Raw genomic sequence first — 21,520 nt, forward strand, 5'->3', positions numbered from 1 at the left:
GATTAATCCCAATTAACAAATATATTAAACATTAAAATGCTTAAAATCAGAATAGAAATCAGAATCAGAAATACTTTGTTGATCCCCAAGGGAAAATACTAAACTACTAAAATAGAATAAAATAAAATAAACCAAAATTAAATAAAAAATAAAAAATAAAATAAAATAAAATAAAATAAAATAAAATAAAATAAAATGAATTTTAATTTAATTTAATTTAATTTAATTTAATTTAATTTAATTTAATTTAATTTAATTTAATTTAAATTAATTTAATTTAAATTAAATTTAAAAAACAACAACAAAATAAAATAGAAATAAAAATGTAGACTATGTTACAGTGTTTAACACTAGTACATTTGATGTTCAGATAAAAATATATTCACTGTGCTGAGTCTGAAAGTGTGTGAAAATATACAAATGTGTGCACTGTGCTATATAACACTGTATTAACTAGTATGGGACATTCAGAAATATAAAATTATGTTCTTCTATAATGTTCATTACAATATATACATCAACAGAATAATCAACAACAAGAATAAACATAGGACATATGTTATGTGCATTATATGTTGAATAAATATATTAAAGAGGTGTTGGTGAGAATAAATTAGTACACTGAAGAATATTGCGCAGCTGAATTATTGCACCAAATATTGCATGGGATTACAAAACAGCCGACAGAGTATAAAGTAACAGAGAAAGGCAGAGCAACATCTATTCTATTCTATTCTATTCTATACTGTGCTGTTCTATTCTAGCATCAGTCCACGCATGCGCAGTCCATTGCTACGGAAGAAAGGGAAAGATGTCTTTGGCGAGGTGAGTACCGCGACCAGGCCTTTTGTGTTTTTATGTCACAAAATCCCATCATATGTCGGTTCCTCTTGATGTAATACGATGTTTAGATCACTGTCAACATTTTACACTCATGTCTTTGCTCTGCCCGCTTATCGTTCTCTTGTTTTTATCGAAGCTAATGGCATCAGCTAATGCTAGCTAGCCTCAATTGTATGTCGCAAGCTAAACGTTTAGCATTAGCTAACTAGCCTAGCAGCAAACACCACTATTTGTCAACAACACGAGTTTATCAACTCTTTACAAGTTGTTTGCTAGCAATATGCTTCAGTTTAGTTCACATGTAATGTTAGCCTGACTGTTAGCTCACTGGCTGTCGATTCTAACACTTAATATTAACCAGCGAAGGTACGCAAAGGCAACGTTAACGCTACCTGGTGCAACTGTCGGCTAACGCTAGCTAAAGCTTACAGCAGTTGAGCTATTGTATAACGACAGTTACACGTGTATTATTTTGCTTCCAGCTTTTTACCGGCGCCCACCCAGCTGTCTCAGGACCAGCTGGAGGCAGAGGAGAGGCTCCGGGCCCAGAAGTCCTACTCCACCGCCCTGGTGTCGTCCCGCAGAGAGCCCCCTCCTTATGGACACAGAAAAGGCTGGGTGCCTCGTACACTTGAGGTAAATCAGCTTATTTACTCATTAGAAACATAATTATGTCAAACATGATACAACTACTGAGTTATCTGATTAGTTTGGGGTTGTTTCTTGTCTGATGTCACATACCTAGATGGCTTAAATGTAAAGGAGTCTGAGCCACAGAGCTGTGTAAGACTGTTAAACACAAAGTTCATCACATCAAGTTTTGTTGTGAATGTTTTGTTTCTGTAGGACTTTGGAGATGGAGGCGCTTTCCCAGAGATCCACGTGGCCCAGTTTCCTCTGGAGATGGGCAGGAAGAAGAAGACATCCAATGCCCTGGCGGTGCAGGTGGATGCTGAAGGAAAGATCAAATATGACGCCATCGCCAGACAAGGACAGGGCAAAGATAAGGTATACAGGAAAATGCCATCCATGCTTAAAAATCAAGTGTAGATTAAATGACAAGAATGATCTAATTCTGTCTGAAGATGGTTGTTTAATTCAAAATGACAATACGTGGACACACGTTAAGATGAGAGGCACTTGCACATATCTTTATATTTACTGTAACTGATATGGATGTCACTCAAAGGGCTCACCCTTAGTCGACTTCATACAACACTTGCCGGTGTGTCTATGCAAAACAAAATCCTGCAGTTGCAGTCTTATTGTTAATTCAGATTCAGATTCAGAATACTTTATTAATCCCCGGGGGGAAATTGTTTGAATATATGAATATCACCTACATTGACAATAGCCCCTTTTCCCCCAGCATTTCCAGGAACTTTTTATAATGAGAGACTGTGGACGGAGCATATTGAATATCACTGTCTCCATGTTTACATGTTCATGCTTACTGAACACATGTATTGAAAATATTGGCTTCTTACTTGCTAAGGTTTAATGTCACTTACAGTAACGAGTGTAGCTGCCGTCAACTCGAGTCATTTATGAGTTATCTTCACTTTGTTTCCACTGTGACCGCTCGGCTGTTCACCGGTTACCGTGTCGCATCAATGTGTGTGTGGATGTGTGTAGTGGAGATCAGCGCCGGCACAAAAGAACCGATACTGTTGGCGCTTATCAGTACTACGGTCTCTGATAATTTAGCCCCAGGGCTAATTTAGTACCGGGTTTCGGTACCCATCCTTCATCAAAACACAAACAAAGTGAAGCTTGTAGAAATTAAATAAAGTTTGCAGTGACTGCCCATACCAGGAAGTGCGGAACGCTGCGTGTGTGCTCCACCAATCAGCGTTCCTCGGCACACAGCCCCGCCCCACAAGAATGGGTAATCTGAAAAGACCTACCCCCCTACTAGGTACTTTTTCCAGGGTAAATTTGGGGTTGAGGGAAAGTTTTTTTACCCGGGTAATTTCGATGGAAATGTGCAGGGTTTTTTCAAAATTTCGTGTAATTGATAAAAGTTCCTGTGGTGGAAAAGGGGCTAGTATCTTAAAGACAAAATCAGTGATGATGCAAATGTTTTTATGTCCCCTTTTATTTATAGAATACACACACATTGCACAGTGTTGAGACAATCCATTGCCGTGGCACATGCCATAAACAAGAGTCCTTGTTTGCTTTATTCGTTAGTTATTTTAAAGTATTTCTCACCTTTCTCTGTTGCAGGTGATCTTCAGTAAGTACACAGACCTTCTTCCAAAGGAAGTCCTGAATGAAGACACTCCAGAACTACAGAGGCCGGATGGGGAGGCTGTAAAGGAGGTAAGACATACTTCAGTGTGTGAGTGTGAGAAACTGAACTACATCAATGTTGTTATTATTGGGACTGTAGATTAAACCACTTAAAGGACGCGTAATATCTTTCACATAATTTTCCTTAAATGGAGCACTCAGTGGTCATTTTATCGATTGGTCACTGCAAAAATAAAGCTGAAGTTTACAGAGGTGTACCAAGTAGTTTGAGGCGTTGAACATAATGTTGACATTTGAACTCTAATGCCAAAACCCACCAAGTGGCAGCAAAGTTCGGCCTGTGGCAAGTTGCCAAGCAGTGTCTGTGAAGAGCTGCGACTGTTTGATTCTACAGCGAAGCACAGCCAGAGAATACTCACAGCCAATCAGTAAACAGTCAGAGTCAGAGTCCTGTGGCTACCATGATATGTTAACCTATGTTTTCTTACCACCTGAAACACATGAACACACCTCCTGGCTGCCGAAAAAATGTAATTATTGCCACACTTTGCCGCTGCTTCTGTGTTTTTGTGTAAATCAACATTCAGATGATGAAAGGCTTTTTTGCATGTCTGGTCATTGTGTATAAACCTTAACAATTGCAGATAAAGATTAAGCTGCACTGATATTCGTATTATACTGTGATTAAAAATATTTTTTGTACCTCTGTCCTGAGAGTGAAGTAAAGTGTGTGCAAAGTGTTCTCACAATACATGCAATCAGAAGTGGACTGGTTTTGACAGCCTTTCATTCAGTTTTTGTTTTAACATGGTCGTTGTCATGTGTCCTTTGTAGCTGACAGAGAAGACCCGCATGGCCCTGGAAAAGCAGGTGTCTCAAAAGATCGCTGCTGCCATGCCAGTAAGAGCTGCAGACAAACAAGCTCCTGCACAGTACATCAGGTATGTATTATGATTTAACTGTTTCAGCAACATTTTGGACACAGAAGTAAGAGAGGAGGGTGGTGTACAACTGTGAGTTCATATAATGTTGAGCCTGTTGGACTCTGAATCTCCTCTGTGATGGCGAAAGCTAATATTCCTCAGATAAAATGTATACACAGGTTGAAAACTTCACTCAAGTGTTCAACCTGCAGTCTTAGAGCAGATCTGTAGCAGTGCAGCAAGTCCAGCTTTTTTTGTGCCCGCACTGATTCCATACTGCACAACACCATGTATTACAGAATGTTTTGTTTGCTTCAAATGACCTCAGTCTCCTAAGAAAGTAAATGTGTTTTTACCTTGCTACATATATAATCTAGCCCCAGGGTGAAGCAGCTTCCACACAGATGCCCAAATATTTATCAGAGGAAACTTGTTCAATCTGTGTGTTGTAGTCAGAAACTTGTGGGGTGTATGATTTTACTGCAAGACCAAAAATGATTTCTTGTGTTTTCTTTGGTGATGAAACACTTCAGTACATTCATTAATAAATTAGAATTATCATCTGTATCTCCTGTATTTGTGTATGTGGGTGAAGGTAAAAGTCGTATGTGTGGTGACACGTCTTTCTCTTTGTTTGTCCACAGATACACCCCGTCACAGCAGGGAGTAGCTTTTAACTCAGGGGCCAAACAGAGGGTGATCCGCATGGTGGAAATGCAGAAAGATCCGATGGAGCCTCCACGTTTCAAGTAAGTAAACGTGTTCAACATAGTAAATGAAAGTAGTGTATGAAGACTTGTTTGATAGATTTATATTATACAGGATATTATTACACTTAATGTAAGTAGTTGTATCATTGTAATTCACTGTTCGGGGCTGTTTTGGAGACTCTTTAAGTGTCATACTTAAGGAGCAAAGTTAAGGTGCTTTGTGCAACCAGCCCCTGATGTCCTGTGCAGAGAGTGGCGGTTTGTAGTTCTAGGTCTAGCTCTTGTGAGGAAGTCATTTTTGACCAAAATGTCAAATGAAACTTGACAGTTACAGAGTAGGGCTGGGCGATCATACGATCTCAATTCGGGATCGCAATAAATTTTTGGTCAATCTCAATTATCAGCATGGGACGCTTTGAATCGATATCATATGGCAAAAGTAAGCGCAACAACAGCATATCAGAATCTGCCAGCCACCGTATGCCATGCAGGCAGGATACACCCACTTCTCATTGTAAGCGTGGCTACAGTTGTGACGGGAGGTAAACAGAGAGAGAAGTTGGAAAAAGGAAAAAAAATGAGTGACACTGAAGTCGAGGACGGCAAAAATAATGCAGAACGTGAAAGCGACATCACTATATCATCCGGAACCGAAGATATTGTTGGAAAAAAAGAGATAATGCAACGTCAGTTGTGTGGAAGTGGTTTGGATAATGTTACCTCAAAAGTGACGAGGAGCAGATGAAGCCGGTCTGCAAAATATGCCGGCGGTTAGTACCAACCAGGTCGGGAAACACCACAAACCTTTTCAATCACCTGAGACGGCACCATCCCAGTGACCATACAGAGAGTCTAACTATGCGGCCTCAAGTTGCCCCGACTCCACACACAGCCTAGCAAGACCCCTTCATCTGCTGTTAGCGTCGCTAGCGGCAGCTTAGCAAAACAATAGTTTATCCAGTCGTGTTTTGCAGCCATTACCCCATATGAGAAGCATTCAAAGCGGTAAGTTTATATACAATGTTTCAATGAGTTAAAGCTTTTATTTGACATTGCTTCTCGTTCTTTGAGTTTACATATGGCTAAAGGGGAAAAAAACAACTGTAAACGGACAGCGTGATTAGTGTTGCGTTCAAGGTCCCACCAAAAAACGGGAGGAAAAAAAGGCCGAATATTCAATTTTTTTTTTCTCAATCGAATCCCGTGCCATCCAACGAAGCCCTAAATCCCACATGCAAGGGGCTAGCCATAAGGTTGTTGTTTTCAGCAAGTTGGCCTTGAATAGCTGATGTTGAGCTGTAGAGCTGTGTTACTTGTTATGACCTAAGGTGTATTTTAATAAACCTGCCTTTGGTTTAATTTATTCTTTCAAGCTTTATTCCTTCTCATCTTATCTGAGTTCTGTTGTATGTTTGCTCCATAGATTTAATTGCAAACTACAGCTGTTTACTAAGTTAAAGATGCGTTGCTGCTGACGACAGCCTGAAGTGGCGATGAGGTCTTAAGGTTTTTTTGGAAGGTCTTAAAAAAACGTCTTAAAAAGGTATTGAAATTAACCTCAGGATTCCTGCATATACCCTGTAAAAACATTTTGTTCTCAATATTGGAAAAGCATATTATTTAGTGTTTTATGTTACTAAACTTTTATTGTTAAGTTTCAATGAATCTCTTGTTTCTTGATTGATTCTGGCAGAATCAGCAAAAACTACATATCGTGATAAAAATTGAGATCGATCAATATGAAAAAATATATTGTGATAACATTTTTTGCCATATCGCCCAGCCCTATTACAGAGTAAACTTTTGTTGTAATTATCTTTTTGACCCTCAGTGTGACAAAAGCTGTGAAGAAATGTGATTTGTATGAATTTGTGTTTCAGGATCAACAAGAAGATTCCTCGAGGACCTCCTTCTCCTCCTGCCCCTGTCATGCATTCCCCCAGCAGAAAGGTACAGTTGGCTGAAATGTTAGAAACATACTTTTCAGTACAGCGATGCTAAAAAAAAAAAATTCAAAATGCATTTGCTTGTGTTGTCAAAAAGGTGTTTGAGGGATTCTTTTCCTTTCTTGTAGATGACAGTCAAAGAGCAGCAGGAATGGAAGATTCCTCCGTGCATCTCCAACTGGAAGAACGCTAAGGTAACGTGACACCAGAATGAACTCTAACACTGTGACTTATTTGTGTCTCTAAATGCCGAACCCATTGTGAGTAGGTCATGCAGGCATGCGGTTTGTTGTCCAGGCTTATTGATTGTAGGGACGCTGCAGTGAGGAAATTTTCCCACTGGTAATAAACTCTTGACATCATCGGTGTAAACGATAACACCAGACATTTTACAAGAGCAGATATTTGTCAATGGCTCTCAATGTCTGTAGAGTGCATACTTTGACCTTTAACTTTAGATCTTACCCTTACAAAACAGAACAGGAACCGCCGATGTGACTGTAGCAGCGCCTGCTTTTCTTTTTAATAAACTTGCAAAAAAAATTCCTCCGGGCTCAACGGCAGCTCATGCATTCAGCTATCCTCCTCTTCTCTCATGGGGTACACTCTCTGCCTGAAGGTGACTGCCGCTTCCTCTATCATCTTCTTGGTCTCCTCAACATTCGGGTCACAGTCACCCCAGTAACACCGTCCCATGAACGTTGCCTTGCGTCCCAGCTTGCTTCTGGCAGAGCTCATCAGAGTTAACCCATCAACACTTCCGAGGGAACTGTAAATGGCGTGACCGCAGTCTGAGCTTTACGACTGCGACTCTGCTGCTGCTGTGCGGAGCAGACACTTTGAGTTTATTATTGTAGTGTCCATCGTTTGACCAAGTATCAATAACAAGCTTTGTTTTTTAATTTGATAAACGGGGCGCTGTTACATGGAAATGTGATAAATGGGTTGTATTTTTTTTTTCAAGTGGAGGTGGTGGGCAAGTGGTTTAATCAGTATGCAGTCGGTGTGTGCCTGAACATCGCTTAACACCAGTAATACCTGGTAGCTCACCTGGTAAAGCATGCACCCTAATAGGCTGAGACCCAGGTTATGGTCCGACCCGCGGCCCACCCCTTTGTCTCGCCACCATTTTATGTCTGTCTCTGTGCCATCTAATAAAGGCAAAAAAAGTCCTCATAAAAACAAAAAGTAGTGGTGTAGTATCTGATAGATATATTTTTAGAACACCAGATTTTTTCTTGGTAATTCCAGTTTAATTGCACAGCTGCCATTTTGTCTTCTCTGCTCGTTTCTTAATCTTTGTGTGTTTAATATCTTTCAGGGCTACACCATTCCTCTTGACAAACGTCTGGCTGCTGACGGCAGGGGGCTGCAGACAGTTCACATCAACGAAAACTTTGCCAAGCTGGCCGAGGCGCTCTACATCGCTGACAGAAAGGTACTCCACCATTGTCTGTGAGCCATAATTGTTGCCTCGCTTAAAACATTTTTACCCATATTGAAATTGTTAAAATGCTGTTTCCATAGGCCAGAGAGGCGGTGGAGATGAGAGCCCAGGTGGAGAAGAAGATGGCCCAGAAGGAGAAGGAGAAGAAGGAGGAGAAACTCAGAGAACTGGCCCAAATGGCAAGAGACCGCAGGGCAGGGATCAAAAGTCATGGGGACAAAGGTGAGTGCTGAAAACAAGTGTCTGAAACAGTTATGTGTCTGTGTCTTATTTTTTTAAACATGTGTGACTCGCCTGTGTGTGCGTGTGTGTGTGTGGTTTTCTGAGTGAGTGGAGCAGACTCTGTTGTCAGTGCTGTTGCCAGTTCCAAATCTGGAACACTGGTGGCATAAGTGATGACAACATTTTTCACCCTGCCAGTGTTGACAGGACCAGTAAGCTGTGAAATGATGTTTCTGCTTCTCTGCAGATAATTCACATATATTTTGAGAAGCGAAATCAGTGTTGCGTGCCCTGTTTTTGTGCACGCTTTGTGAGTGACCGTTTGTTTACATTGCACTGAATCAGAATGCAAAAATCTGAAATTGCATTTTTGTTGTAAACTCCCAAAATCTGTCTGCTGTGTTTACTGACCACTGACAAGTTTCTCTCGACCTAATCTTCCCTCTCCGGCTGTGTATCAATCCTCTGCCTCACATTTCTTCAATCCCTACGCCATCTGTTTTTTTCCATTATCCCAAACATCACCTGCAACTCACCTCCACTTTTTTTCTCACCTGTCTTCTCCGTTTCTTTCCACCTCTGCTTTTCTACTGCACCATTTCACATCATCTGCCTCCCACTTCTCTCCTCATGGGGTTTTACCCTTTTTTAAAATTTACCTTTTGTTTCTTTGCACCCCCCTTCTCCCTCTTTCCCCCCGTCCATCTCCCCCGGTCTCACCCGGCAGGTGGCGAGGACAGCGAGGTCAGGGAGCGTGACGAGATCCGCCATGACAGAAGGAAAGAGAGACAGCACGACAGGAACATTTCCAGGGCTGCTCCTGATAAGAGGTGCTGGACACGCACTTTAAACACACCGCATGTGAACTCACTCACCCCTCCTTTCCGTATACACACACAGCCACACAGATGCACTGCTCACTGCTGAATCATTCATGGGGCCAGCAGTAATACTGAACAAACGCAGCAGGATCCAGCAGAGTACTCAGGCAGCAGTCCTTGTCTGCAATGATCCACAGACTGTTTGTGCATGTGGGATGCGTTACCAGTGTGTATTTTGTGTTAAGCGTGTGTGTGTGTGTGTGTGCGCACTGTCAGGTTGTCAATTGATGGAATTGTGGCTCCCTGGAGGAGCGGAGGAAGTGGAATTCAGAGGAGAGCTCATTACAATCACAATTCCAGCTGTCAGAAAGCACAAAACCTTGTTACGTTAAAATTACCTTTGACTTAACTTTCAGATGGCTGTTTGTTGAAGGACAGTTGAGGTGTTAAAGTCACCAAGAACTTTTTATGACATACACACATTTCATCACAGATTAAATCTTTGAAGGATAAGTTTGGTATTTTTCAACCTGGGCCCTATTTTCCCATGTTTTTGTGTCTCAGTGACTAACGGGAAGAACAGCTTTTTAAATTGGTCTACTGTTGAGCGAGAGTGTGCAGCCAGAGGCGGCAGAACATGCTGCAGTGTGACCGCTCATGGCGTGTTTACATTGTCAATTTACACACACTTAAAGTGTTTGTTTTTGCCACTGACAGGCTCAGATTATAATTATACTGTCTGACAAATTATGGAGAGGATCCCTACAGAGATAGACCTTTTTGTTAAAGAGTAAGATCCTTTTTAATCAGCAGTCGCTATTGTTAAACCCACCAGACTCCCTGATTTAAGCCTCTATAGAGCAGCCAGCAAGTTTTTACATCTAACTGGGTGAATTATGGTTTTATTTCAACCAAACCAGAGGTGGTGATTGTTGGAACAGTGGAAAGATGATTAAACATGGTTTTTGTGAGGGATTTTTGTGTGTGCATTTGTTTCTGTCAGCTTTGCGTGAAGTGTGTTGTAAGAGAATAAAACTGCTATTTAAATGGAGGTTGGTGAGTTTGACGATATCCATTTCTGGTTGAACAAAAAGGATCTTACTCTTCTACAATAAAGTCTATCTCTGCAGGGATGTAGGTGAAGATTCTCAGTCATCCAGGTCATGGTAGTTTTAAGTGCTACATCGTAGGCAACTGGACTTGCTTGAGTTTCTTAAACGCTTAACCTCTCATCCAAGAGGCTTCTTCAGTTCAGGCTTTAAACTGTGTGGGTGTGAACTCTTACAGAGTTGCTGAGGTCACATGTGAGTCGTTGACCCCCCGGCCATAATGGCAAAATCCAAGTACTTTTGGAAATCTGATTTTAGAAGTTACCTCGTGTTATACCCATAGGCATACACACAAATTTCAGCCAGTATGTTATTATATATTGTTTAACACACAGTGAAACTACTGTTCCCTCATGACTTCAGAGGTTTGATGCTGTGTCCTGTCAGGTTTCTAGCTGTTATTTTCCTTTGTTTTCATGTCATTGTTGTCATTAGTTTCTGAATCTTTGCTAACTTTCCGACATGTTCTCTGTCCCAGGTCGAAGCTGCAGAGAGACCAGGACAGGGACATCAGTGAGCTCATTGCTCTGGGCGTTCCCAACCCTCGTTCCAGCAGTGAAGCCCAGTACGACCAGAGACTCTTCAACCAGAGCAAGGTTAGAATATATCATACCTACTTCACTACCTCAACGTAGACTGAGATGATTTATGTTGACTGGACAGAAATATAAACATGTACAAGAATGAACAACCCGCTCTGCAGCAAGAGGAAACATTTCCAAAATAAAATATGTAAATATGAAAGGTAAGAGAGGTAGAGTTACCTTATCTGTCTGCATCAAAAGAAGGTTTAGTTTCTCCAGTGTTTGAGTAATTTGATATCCAAATACAAAGAAGAAGCATGTCACTGTGTCTCTTGGGCGTTAGGAGACACCAAAACACAGTTTAAAATGTACTTAAAAGCTCTGGCGATTTCCTTGTTGTGCACTTCTGTATATTTCTAAAAGTCCTTCCTCCCTTCCCTCTCTGTGTCTTCCAGGGTATGGACAGTGGTTTCGCCGATGGCGAGGATGGAACGTACAACGTGTACGACCAACCGTACCGCACTGGCAGAGACATGGCTCAAAACATCTACCGGCCCAGCAAGAATATCGACAAGGACGCCTTCTCAGATGACATCGACTCGCTCATGGTCAACAGCAGGTACTGTCGAGCACCTTGTCTTCGTGAAGTCCTCAGTCACATGAATTTAATTTTATAATTTGGCTGTTCTGATATTTCCATAATTAAATTTTTGATCACATCTGTGAGAATTGATTGTGCGTTTCTGAGAAAAGAGTTTTTGAATCACTAGCTCAGGGGTCAGCAACCTTCACTGTTGGAAGAGCCAGTTTTGACCAAAAATAATATTTAAAAAATTCACTCAGGAGCTGCAAAGCATATTTGAGCCTTTAATACATCCTATCAGCCGATCATTATAACTGAAAGGTCTGAGTGAGCATCATGCAGGACCTATGTTTTACCACAAGGTGGCTACTCTGCAGCTATATATGATTATTATATCGTAATTTAACTTTGCAGCATTGGCTCTGAAAGCAAACAAATGTGTCTACTCGCTATAAAATTCTCTACATTCGTCCAGAACCATTACTTTTTTGGATTTGGAGTCCATAGCTAGCTTAGCTGGGAAACTCAATACTAGCTACCGCTGTTGAGATTTGGCAGAATTCAGAGGGAATACTGTTGATGTGTGACACACGTTTTAGTTGTTTAAATGTTAAAAGGTTTTTGTTTGTTTGTTAGAATGTAAGAATTTCTTTAGGCCTACAAAAGTGATGAATAAATATTTTTGACTGGTTACGCATATTTTTCTATAGGCTATTTTTACTGCTCTTCAGTTTATTAGTTGTACTACCACTACGCTGTGCGACATCAGGAAAAAGTAGCCAATATCCAATATGTAACAACTAATTTGACCGATAACTGATACCGATGTTGATACATCCATTTCCTCCCCAACCTAATTTTAGTGATCATCAAGTCTCTTCTGTAGTGGAATTAACATCATATCATACATACATACTCTTATCATGACGGCCCACCAGCAGATGTAGACATGAAATACAATACTTTCTAGTGTATGTGATATTCATTCATTGTGCAGAACAAGAAAAAGCATGTTGGCCAGTTCTTGTGCATCCTTTGGAATAAGGTATTCAAGCTATTCAATAAAGGGTTAGCTAGCCTTGCTCTTAGCCCTAATCTGAATAGAGTTAAGAATACCTTGCAGCATGATACATATTAAAAAGTAAAATCAATTATTTAACTGGCTGTTTTGATGGTGGGCATCACAGGATATTACCCAAATTAAAGGGCAACAGCTGATTTTAAAGAATATAGCTCAGTATTCACTAAAACTTTTCCACAACCCATAGTGATATCCCAAACATCTCATTTGTCATTGCTGGGTTGAAAACAGTTCACTTTTTTAATTAGGAAATTTAGGATTTACCAGGCTTCTGACAGGACTGCTGAGGTTGTACCCCTCTCATTTATAATGATAGAAAATAACAATGAAAGCCTGAATCGTTTTGAGGTCATTGTGGCTTTATACAGCGGCACGAGGCACACAGGCACATGATGTCCCAGCAGGAGCCGTTGCCCTTGGGGCAGCAGTGCCACACTCTACTAGCCGAGCATAGCCTGTCCCATATGTTTAGTCACCAGCTTGTCATTGTCCTCTAGGAATGTTTGGCTGGCTGCAGGGACTTACACTGTTGTGCACAACAGAAAATCTTTGATTCAAGCAAATTCCCTGAGACATACAAACATATGTTCCACGGATGAATCTGATATTTTGGATCCAGTCGAGTATTTCTTCTCACAGGAAATTTGGTTGAACATGGAGCAGCCTGCGTGCAGTTAGCTGTAGTTTCAACACTTTGTTCTTCTTCCTGCGCTGAGGAAAACTGAAGGACGAAAAACAAACAACAGAAACCTGTCAGTGAACAATTTAATGACAACTCGGTGAGAGAAAGTCTGAATTTGCTTCACATTATAATGATCTTCTCTGCTTTCCACACACAGGTTTGTTCCAAACAAAGAGTTCCCAGGTGCCGAACGTGGGCAGAGGCAGGAAGGCCCGGTCCAGTTTGAGGAGGATCCCTTCGGTCTGGACAAGTTCTTGGAGGAGGCCAAGCAGCACGGCGGCTCCAAGAGGCCGTCCACCAGCAGCCGCTCAAAGGACGAATACCACGACAAGAAACGCAGGAAGGAGTAAGAGCGACCAGCAACAGAGTCCATGTAGGGCAGCTGCTAGCATGTTCCAGGATGGGGAGGTGATCCTCTCAAAGGCTGAGAGGTGTTTTAATATACTCAAGTCTCTATCAGGAATGATCTGTCAGATTTTTCTTTCAGTGTGAGAGAAGGCGAAACATTTCTTTTTCTCCTTTTTTCCCCACATTTGTCGTTTACTCATCTCTGTTCAGAATACGCTGAGCTTTCAGCGTCAGGCTTAATATGACACGAGTAAACACGTTACATATAGCGCAAGTGGAGCTAAACTGATGTGTGTGTGTGAGACCAGCGTCTTCGTCTGAACGTGTCTCTGTACAGTGCAGCAAATGTCATTTCAGATGTGCTCGGTGATGTTTTGGCCCCTGGAAATGTGTAGATTTTAGTTTTACTTCATGTTTTCAGAATAAACCCAACAGAGCCTCAGCAGGTCCTGTTCATCATTACCTTTTTTCTCATTTGTCCCTCACATTCCCCCCTTTGAGTTTTTGTCAGCAGTGTTTTATTTAAATCCTCAGTTTATTTGTGAGAACAGTTAAAGGGTAACTTTGGTATTTTTCAACTTTTCAACATCGGGCTTTTTAATGTAATGGGAAAGGTTATGATTGGAATTCAAATGACTTTACAGTAGTCATGGGTATTCATCGGCTCCAGCTCCGATCGGCATTTATGGAAACACAACACCCACGCGGACCAGACACAAGGACCAGATACACCAAACCAACTTCAGTAAAGTAGTGGCGTTGAAGGCCCCCTGCTGCATCATCTGACAGCCGCCGGTCAACCAGCACATACGCTCTATGCCTGCGTGAAAGGAAGTAACTCTCCACACCAGCAGACAGCGGTCATCTGTAATCGTCATTTAAAAAGTGCAACTGGAAGGCGGTATTAGACGCGAGTTAGCCAGTTAGCACATTAACAACACAATCCAATTTACCATGCGCCAGTGAACAATAAGAGCTCAGTGGCTAAAGAAAAATGATCTGACCTTAACAGGTTTGATTTGGTCTCGCTCCCTGTTGACTTATGTTGCTTGTTTACTTACCTCACTTCTGTCCCTCTTCTCGTGCGCTGAGCTTAACTGCCAATCAGAGTGATTTCACTCACCGATGGGCTCCGCCGTTGCCCATGCCAATTTAACTTGCTGAATCAGCCAAAGGAAAAGCCATCAGAGGCCGATGAGGTGCGAGACACCACAGCAACGAGGGCAACAGATGCTCATCGACAGCCCGACATTGACAGACAGCCAACTGTCAGCTTCCTGTGTCAGAGACAGAGATATATACAAAAATAGTAACAACTGTAAAGTTTGTACAGGCCTCAATGCTGCTTTCCAACGATTACTAACCTGTTTTCCAGACTGTTTGTGACATTTAACATGACACACCCAAAAAAAAACACACAGTGAGACATGCTCATCTGCTGCAGAGTCATGTACACAGCTCTGGTATACCTGCAATAGGAGAGGAGTTAGAATACGTGTTTTAAGAACCTGCATGCGCACACTAATTTTGGTGAAAACCCAGGTTGAGGTTGAGAAATTCCCAAGTTACCCTTTAAAGCTTGTATGTGATGGCAGATATGTACAGCAGTATAAACTTATCTGTAACATGTGAAACAAACCAGCTTTATAATTCTTGTACATTACTTCCAGTGGAATAAATTTCATATAGTGTGTAATTAGTATCCGTCTGTGTGTTTCTTGAGTAAACAGTTTTGTTATTTACAAATGTGTAAGCGACCCTCAGATGTTTCCTCCCTGTCAGCTGTTTTCAGTCCAGCTCAGAGCTGCATAATCTAAACTTTTACAACATAGTGGGAAGTCCATTAGTTGTGTAATTATTATAGTTCGCTCGTAGTAGATTCCCCTCATTTTAATCACTTCCCCGAGTAATGCATCCCATTTACATAGATGATTAAATGCCCAAAATGTATTTAGAGAAGCCATCTATTACAAAGAGTGAGGAGTGACATTTTTCACCCGAAATGGGCTCCGCGATTTATGCGATGATTAGAACAAAACTGGTTCCATTAATTACAATTAATTATGATTCATGCAGTCTGACAGTTTTATTTTCCCTGGCTTGGGAAAATAATCAGCATGGCATTACACAGCCCAGCAGCCTCACAAATCTCTGCACAGTGCCATCTTTCACTCATGCCTGAATGGGGCTCAGACAGTTGTTACATGCACATGATTTATGATTTCTGCGATGGGCAGTGTTTGTAGTTTTGGCTTCCTGTATTAGTGCAGTGTTCTGGATGTGTACAGTGTGTTTTACTGCCGGTCTTATTCCAGCTTCAGAAAAATTATAGCTGTAGAGCTGAGGAGTGACACATTGAAGAGCTCGAAAAGAACCTGAGCCAAATTAAATTGAATTATACTGAGATATCTGAAAGGAGCACTGTGCTTGGCACATTTTCTGCATTTACTAAAGTTACATTCATTTCAATTTAAAAATGTAAAGCTTCCTTTGTTTGACAGAGTCTCTATAAGATTTTAACGACTGCGTAGTGGCAGTCGACTACTTAATTTATATCCTACTAAATAACTCACTTTGTGAAGGTGACCTTTGTGTCAGCAGTCACCTTTATTTTAAAGCCATAATCTTCAAGATCCCAGTCGTGGTTGATTTGACCACAGCTGTAGTTACTGGTGGTGAGTTAATTTCGGAGATGATGTGTTATTAATACAAATCCCTAAATTTGAAATTATGTCACAGAAACTCATTATGAGCTGCTACTCTGTCAGAAATACAACAGAAGAAGACAAGCAATTGCTGTACCTATATTTGTATCAATACAAATGCTCCTCAAAATGCCTGCCATAACCATTTCAAGGTCATTTAAATCCATCGCAGTAATGGCGGACCCCGCCACTGACATTGCAAACTACTATATAAACTGCTCAAAAATATTGAGAACACTCAATGGTCACAGTCTAACACCAAGTCAGTTAAACTTCAGCCTTCAGTAGGAATTTTTGTCAGTTAATGTTCATGTCGCACGTGTCTGCAACTTCACAACTAGAAACAAGGAAAGTCTGGTGACATTGTACAGAGGACTGCTATGATTGGTCAGCAGTGAGTGGATAGAATTGCAAGGTCTCGCAGAATTCACAGGGATCAGTTGAATTTGCATTATTTGTTGCAACTGCAACGTGGCAGCATCAATGAGAGACTGATGAAGTCTGGAGCTGCTCCATGCACAGTGAACATGTTTTAGATGACACTGAAAGCAACAAGAGGAGTGTTCGGAGTGTAAGAGCTCATTTTTATGCCTCCGTGCTGGCGATAGCAGCAGCCAGAGACATAATGTTTTTGGGCCGTCCATTTTATTCTCGTGAACGTGACTTATCAAGTTTGCCTCAGTGGAATTTCTTCAAATTTGGCATGAATGTCCACTTGCACTCAATGATGAACTGATTAGATTTTGGTGCTCAAAGGTCACTGTGACTTTGTGACCTTGCAATTTTGCTTACTTTTCTTTGAATTTGACCAATCATACCAGTCCCCCGGGCATGTCACCAAACTCACTTCCTTGTTCTTCCTTGTGACTTTGTGTCTGTCTCATTCTTGTGAATGTGAAATCTCATGCACACCTTGAAGTACCATAAACCTTCAATTAAACACCCAGTCTCTTTTACACGCCCGGTATGGCTACACATTTTGACAAATAAACACCTGTCTCAATCAGACGCCTGGTGTGGTTGCCAAGCAGTTCTTTTTTTTTTCTAGAAGTTCTTTGGATGTATAAAACCTAAATTATGTGTCCATTCTTCAATCACTCTGTAAATTAATCATATTCCTTTAGTCCGTATGGGTCCTCAGATCAAAAGAATAAAAAGGCTTTTTCATAATGATTAATCCAAGTTGTGAGGATTGTTTTAACAGGATAAAGTGGTGTTGTGTCTGTGATCAAATGAATGATTCATTCAATTGATATATTATCTGAAGCCTTATTTTTATACAAGTAATATTTATACTGGTTTAAATAAACAATTTAATTCTATTTCCCGTCTTTGCTGAGCAACAGTTTTGTGTGAAAGGAATGAAAGGCCTGTCCCAAATATAGGCCAGTCGATTTCAGTGATTTAAACAAATAATACGGTAGCATCTTTAAAATTGGCACAAACATCCATTTGGACTCAGCAATGAATTGATTCGATTTTGGTGGTCAAAGGTCAAGGTGTAAACTGTAATTGTAATTTGACGGGTTAATCAAACGAACGCTAGGCATAATTCTAGTTTTGTTTCAGAACTGAAAACACTACAATACAATGAAGCTCATTTAGGTATAAAAAAGAAAAAAGTTTTGTGGGTGCACAAAATTAATTCATTGTCAGTGGAGCAGCTCTCGACATGTGATGACATCAGTCTGAGACTTGTCTGGTTTCTGGCTTTGAGAGAAAGTAGCTCATGTTCACAAATATTGAATTTTTCTCGGCCATGGAAATATATTAGAATAATTCATTTAGGTGATGTTCCCCTTTAATGGCAACAGCAGAATAAATAATCTCAAACACTTAATATGGTGAAAATGTTCCAGATTATAACATGAAATAAATTTTCCTCACAGTTTGAGTTCAGAAGCGACACAGCGCTCGCCGCCTGTTGGGTCAGAGGACAAGCACAGTGAAGCACTCCAGCTTCCCTCTGCCGACTGAGGGCCCGGGCTAAAACACATTAAACCCTCACTCAATTACAGCAAAGTGGCTCTGATGTGATTTAACATTGACCTGTACTCATGTGGAGAGAAGCCGACATGCTCAAAAGTCATCTCATACCTGAGCAGCTGGGGGGGAAAGGCGGTGGTTTGTCCCCGTCTCCCCTCTGCACCTAAGAAAACAACACAAAAACATGGCTCCGCAGCAGGACGGGGGCTCTGATGTGATTTCACTTTGTCCCTTATCATGTTGAGAAGCCTATCTATTTTTCATTCCTACCCAGAGGTCTTCCCGCTCTCCCCTGGACGTATCTCTTTAAGCATTCTTCGACTATCTGTGCACACTCTTATCACTCACACAGTGTACATTTTAAATGCTTGATATGATGTTATCTGCTTCGTAACAAAGGGGAACGTGATCAAGCGTGTGTCCTGCACCGGTGCATGAATAAATGTTGAATGAATGGATGGATGGAAAGTCACACCGCGACCAGTGTGAGGTGATTTAAGGACAGCAGGGGTTTATTGTGAGGGCCTGCTGTGAGTGTCAGCGTGAAGAAATCAATCTGACGTGTCGCAGCTTAGCGTAACTGACTGTTGTGTGTGGTTTTTTGGGAGGCACATTTTTGAGCATGAATTCCACAACAGATGAAATTTTAAATTAAAAAAAAAAAAAGTCAACACAATCAATTCAAGCTCTTCAATCGAGCTCGGTTGCTATCTGAAAACAGCAGAGAAGATGTATTTGTGCCCGCACCATTGTTGAGGCGTTAGGGACAGCTCGATAATAGGGCTCCACTCAGCTCTTGTCCGCCTTTATGAACGTGCACAGAGGAAGATGAATGAGATTCCTATTCATGAAGGTAAGAGGAAATTGGTTCCTTGGCACTGCTTTTGTGTGCTGTGGGATGTAAACGGTGAGCATATTGTGTTTGGCCATAATGGGAATCCTCAGGTCGCGGACAAGAGGCCGTGATGGATAGCTTCTTATCTTTGCTCTGTGTGGTAACAAACCCCGAAATAATAAACAACATTGAGTTGCAGTGCTTCTTTTCGCTCTTCGGACTTGATGAGGATAGCTTTGTTTGTTTTGTGATGCCGTTTGTGATATTTCTGCCTCCTTCCTCCCCCCGATGGCAGCAAAGCAATAAGTTTGGTGATAAATGTCCCCACTGCTGCTGTTGACCTGTCGAACACAGCGGCCGCAGAGAGAGATCTTATCTCCCTCAGTGAGACTTTCTCTTTCCTTGCAGTATTGAAGGCTGCTGCTGTAACAGAGGAAGCCTTTTTGTTTTGTTGAAGGAATACGCCCACATCCATGGAAACAATGGTTCTGTCTCCCCTCTGCCAGAGACGCTATTCTTCAACCACACGGACTGATGAGTCACTTTTAGGGATAAAAAGTATGAATCAGAAGGGCAGATATTTCTTACTCCCTATAGGCTGAAATCTTAATGTTAAAGCTCAGCTCACCCAAACAGTCGTCTGACTCACCGGATGTACGTAGACGGCGGCTAAAAGCCTGCTGTTGGCCAACTATTTTAGCAGGCATTCTCCCTTTCCTCTGTCATCAGCATGTTACCATTTTGACCAAGCTGTGGATCGTGCAATCAGGCATGCCTGCTTTGTTGTTCAGGTAAATCGTTAAATCAACTTGTAAACACACCTCGAAGAAGCCCAGACTCCATCTGGCAGGACTCTCATGCCCAACGATCTGTTTTCTGACCCTGCCAGCAGGAGTTGACTTACCACGTCTCCAGCCAGACGATACCTGGATATGATCCTTTTTGTTCCAGGGGTCTGATCTCAGACTGTCCGAACTACAAGCCGGATCAGCAGACTTTCTGTTGCCGCTCCTCCTGGAGAGTCTGCCCAGTTAGCATGAGCTAACACTGCAGCAGCGCTAATACCTAACACTGAGCCATTAAACAGTCCTTACAAAATTTATACCGAAACTAAAACGGCTTGACTCGACTCTGTTGTGAAACCTGGTAAGAACTTTCTGATGCTGCCTTTTTTAGAGCCACTCTCTTTTCAGTGAACACTAAGCTCAACGTCTGCCTGGTTAGCACAAGCTAACACAACATCAGTGGCTAACTCCTGACACCCAGCCATTAAATTGTCCCGACAAACTCATACCAACAACAACACGGCTCAACTATGTCATTGAACCACTTAACGAACGTTAGGTAACATTAGCCATGTGATGCTAACAGTTAGCCCTGTCATTGTGTGTGTTCCTCACCAGCACTTTGTTGCATCCTTGGCTTAGCGCCGCCCAGGACCATTGTGATTGGTCTAGCCCAGTTATTCCCAACTGGTGGGTCCCGGGTCCATTCTGAATGGACAGCAGGTGACTTTCAAACGTGTCAAGTTTGTAAAAAATCACACTTAATTTTTAAGTAAAGTGAATTTCCGACACAGAAACATTCTGGCCACCCTCCGATCTTCCTCCAGGTCGCCCTGATGAGTAAGCAGCTTGTTAACATGTTAGCACCACTAGTCGTGTCAACACTGCGATTGTTAATTTACAGTTAACCATGCTAAATTGAGCCACTTACTCACCGAGGCAACCTGGGGGGAGACTGGAGGGTGGCAGCAATGTTTCCACAACAACGCTTCTGGCTCCGGACGTATTTACTAGTGGTAAGAGTGCCCAAGGAATCCTAAAACTCCAAAATAAGTTAGCATTTTTGCCACAGAGCTTCTTTTCTGCAATAATGTAAAATCCAGTGGAAAAATCCCAAAGGCTTTTTGACGAGGGAACCAGGGCGATGCTAACTTCTGCGTCTGCCTACAGAAAAACGTCATCACCAAGGCCCTCTATCGCCAAATAAGCGGTGTGCTAGCGAACAAAAGCTCCCACCAGATGTGGGTGGTGTGCAGTGCAGTAAACTGAAGTGCATTAAAATGATTCAGTAGAGAAACATGCATAACTGATCTAAAATATTCTTGACGGTTAACCAATAAACAGGAAACTGATTAACATTTAACCGTTGACATCTCTGCTTTAGAGTGTGTGGAGACCAAAACAGAGCTCAAGGGACTGAGTATTAATTTCCTTCAGGCAGAAACATGACTGGTGTTTGGTGTTGCTGGAGCACGTGTTTGCTAACACATGTAGCCATCAACCTTACAGTGTGATGATTAATTGATGAATGCTGCTTTAACATGTATTACGTAAAACATTAATGTACTGTAGGATCATTTACATGCTGAACATGGCTGGTGTTATGTCCCAGCTGTGTGTGATTCGGTTTTATGCATCTCTTGCGTGTTACAACCTGCAGATTCCCTTCAAACCGAGTCCCAAGTATGTAGTTATGTATGTATGCAGTGTCACT

At 41.6% G+C, this 21,520-nt stretch overlaps 2 protein-coding genes across 3 annotated transcripts in view; one reads left to right on the forward strand and one right to left on the reverse strand.

Moving 5' to 3' along the window:
- The window catches only part of LOC126398977 (hormonally up-regulated neu tumor-associated kinase), a 987,429-nt gene that overhangs the window by 251,552 nt on the left and 714,357 nt on the right, over positions 1-21,520 (reverse strand). The gene's annotated exons all lie outside the window — the stretch shown is intronic.
- On the forward strand, positions 755-15,197 carry snw1 (SNW domain containing 1). Its single transcript, XM_050058678.1, has 14 exons — positions 755-825; positions 1,326-1,479; positions 1,690-1,851; positions 3,073-3,168; positions 3,934-4,040; positions 4,667-4,771; positions 6,613-6,682; positions 6,807-6,872; positions 8,000-8,116; positions 8,206-8,347; positions 9,075-9,177; positions 10,756-10,873; positions 11,257-11,420; positions 13,305-15,197. The coding sequence occupies exons 1-14, from the start codon at positions 812-814 to the stop codon at positions 13,495-13,497; spliced, it is 1,611 nt and encodes a 536-aa protein (XP_049914635.1). The 5' UTR covers positions 755-811; the 3' UTR covers positions 13,498-15,197.

The sequence above is a fragment of the Epinephelus moara genome, chromosome 12 (genome assembly GCF_006386435.1).
Source record: "Epinephelus moara isolate mb chromosome 12, YSFRI_EMoa_1.0, whole genome shotgun sequence".
Taxonomy (NCBI): Eukaryota; Metazoa; Chordata; class Actinopteri; order Perciformes; family Serranidae; genus Epinephelus; species Epinephelus moara.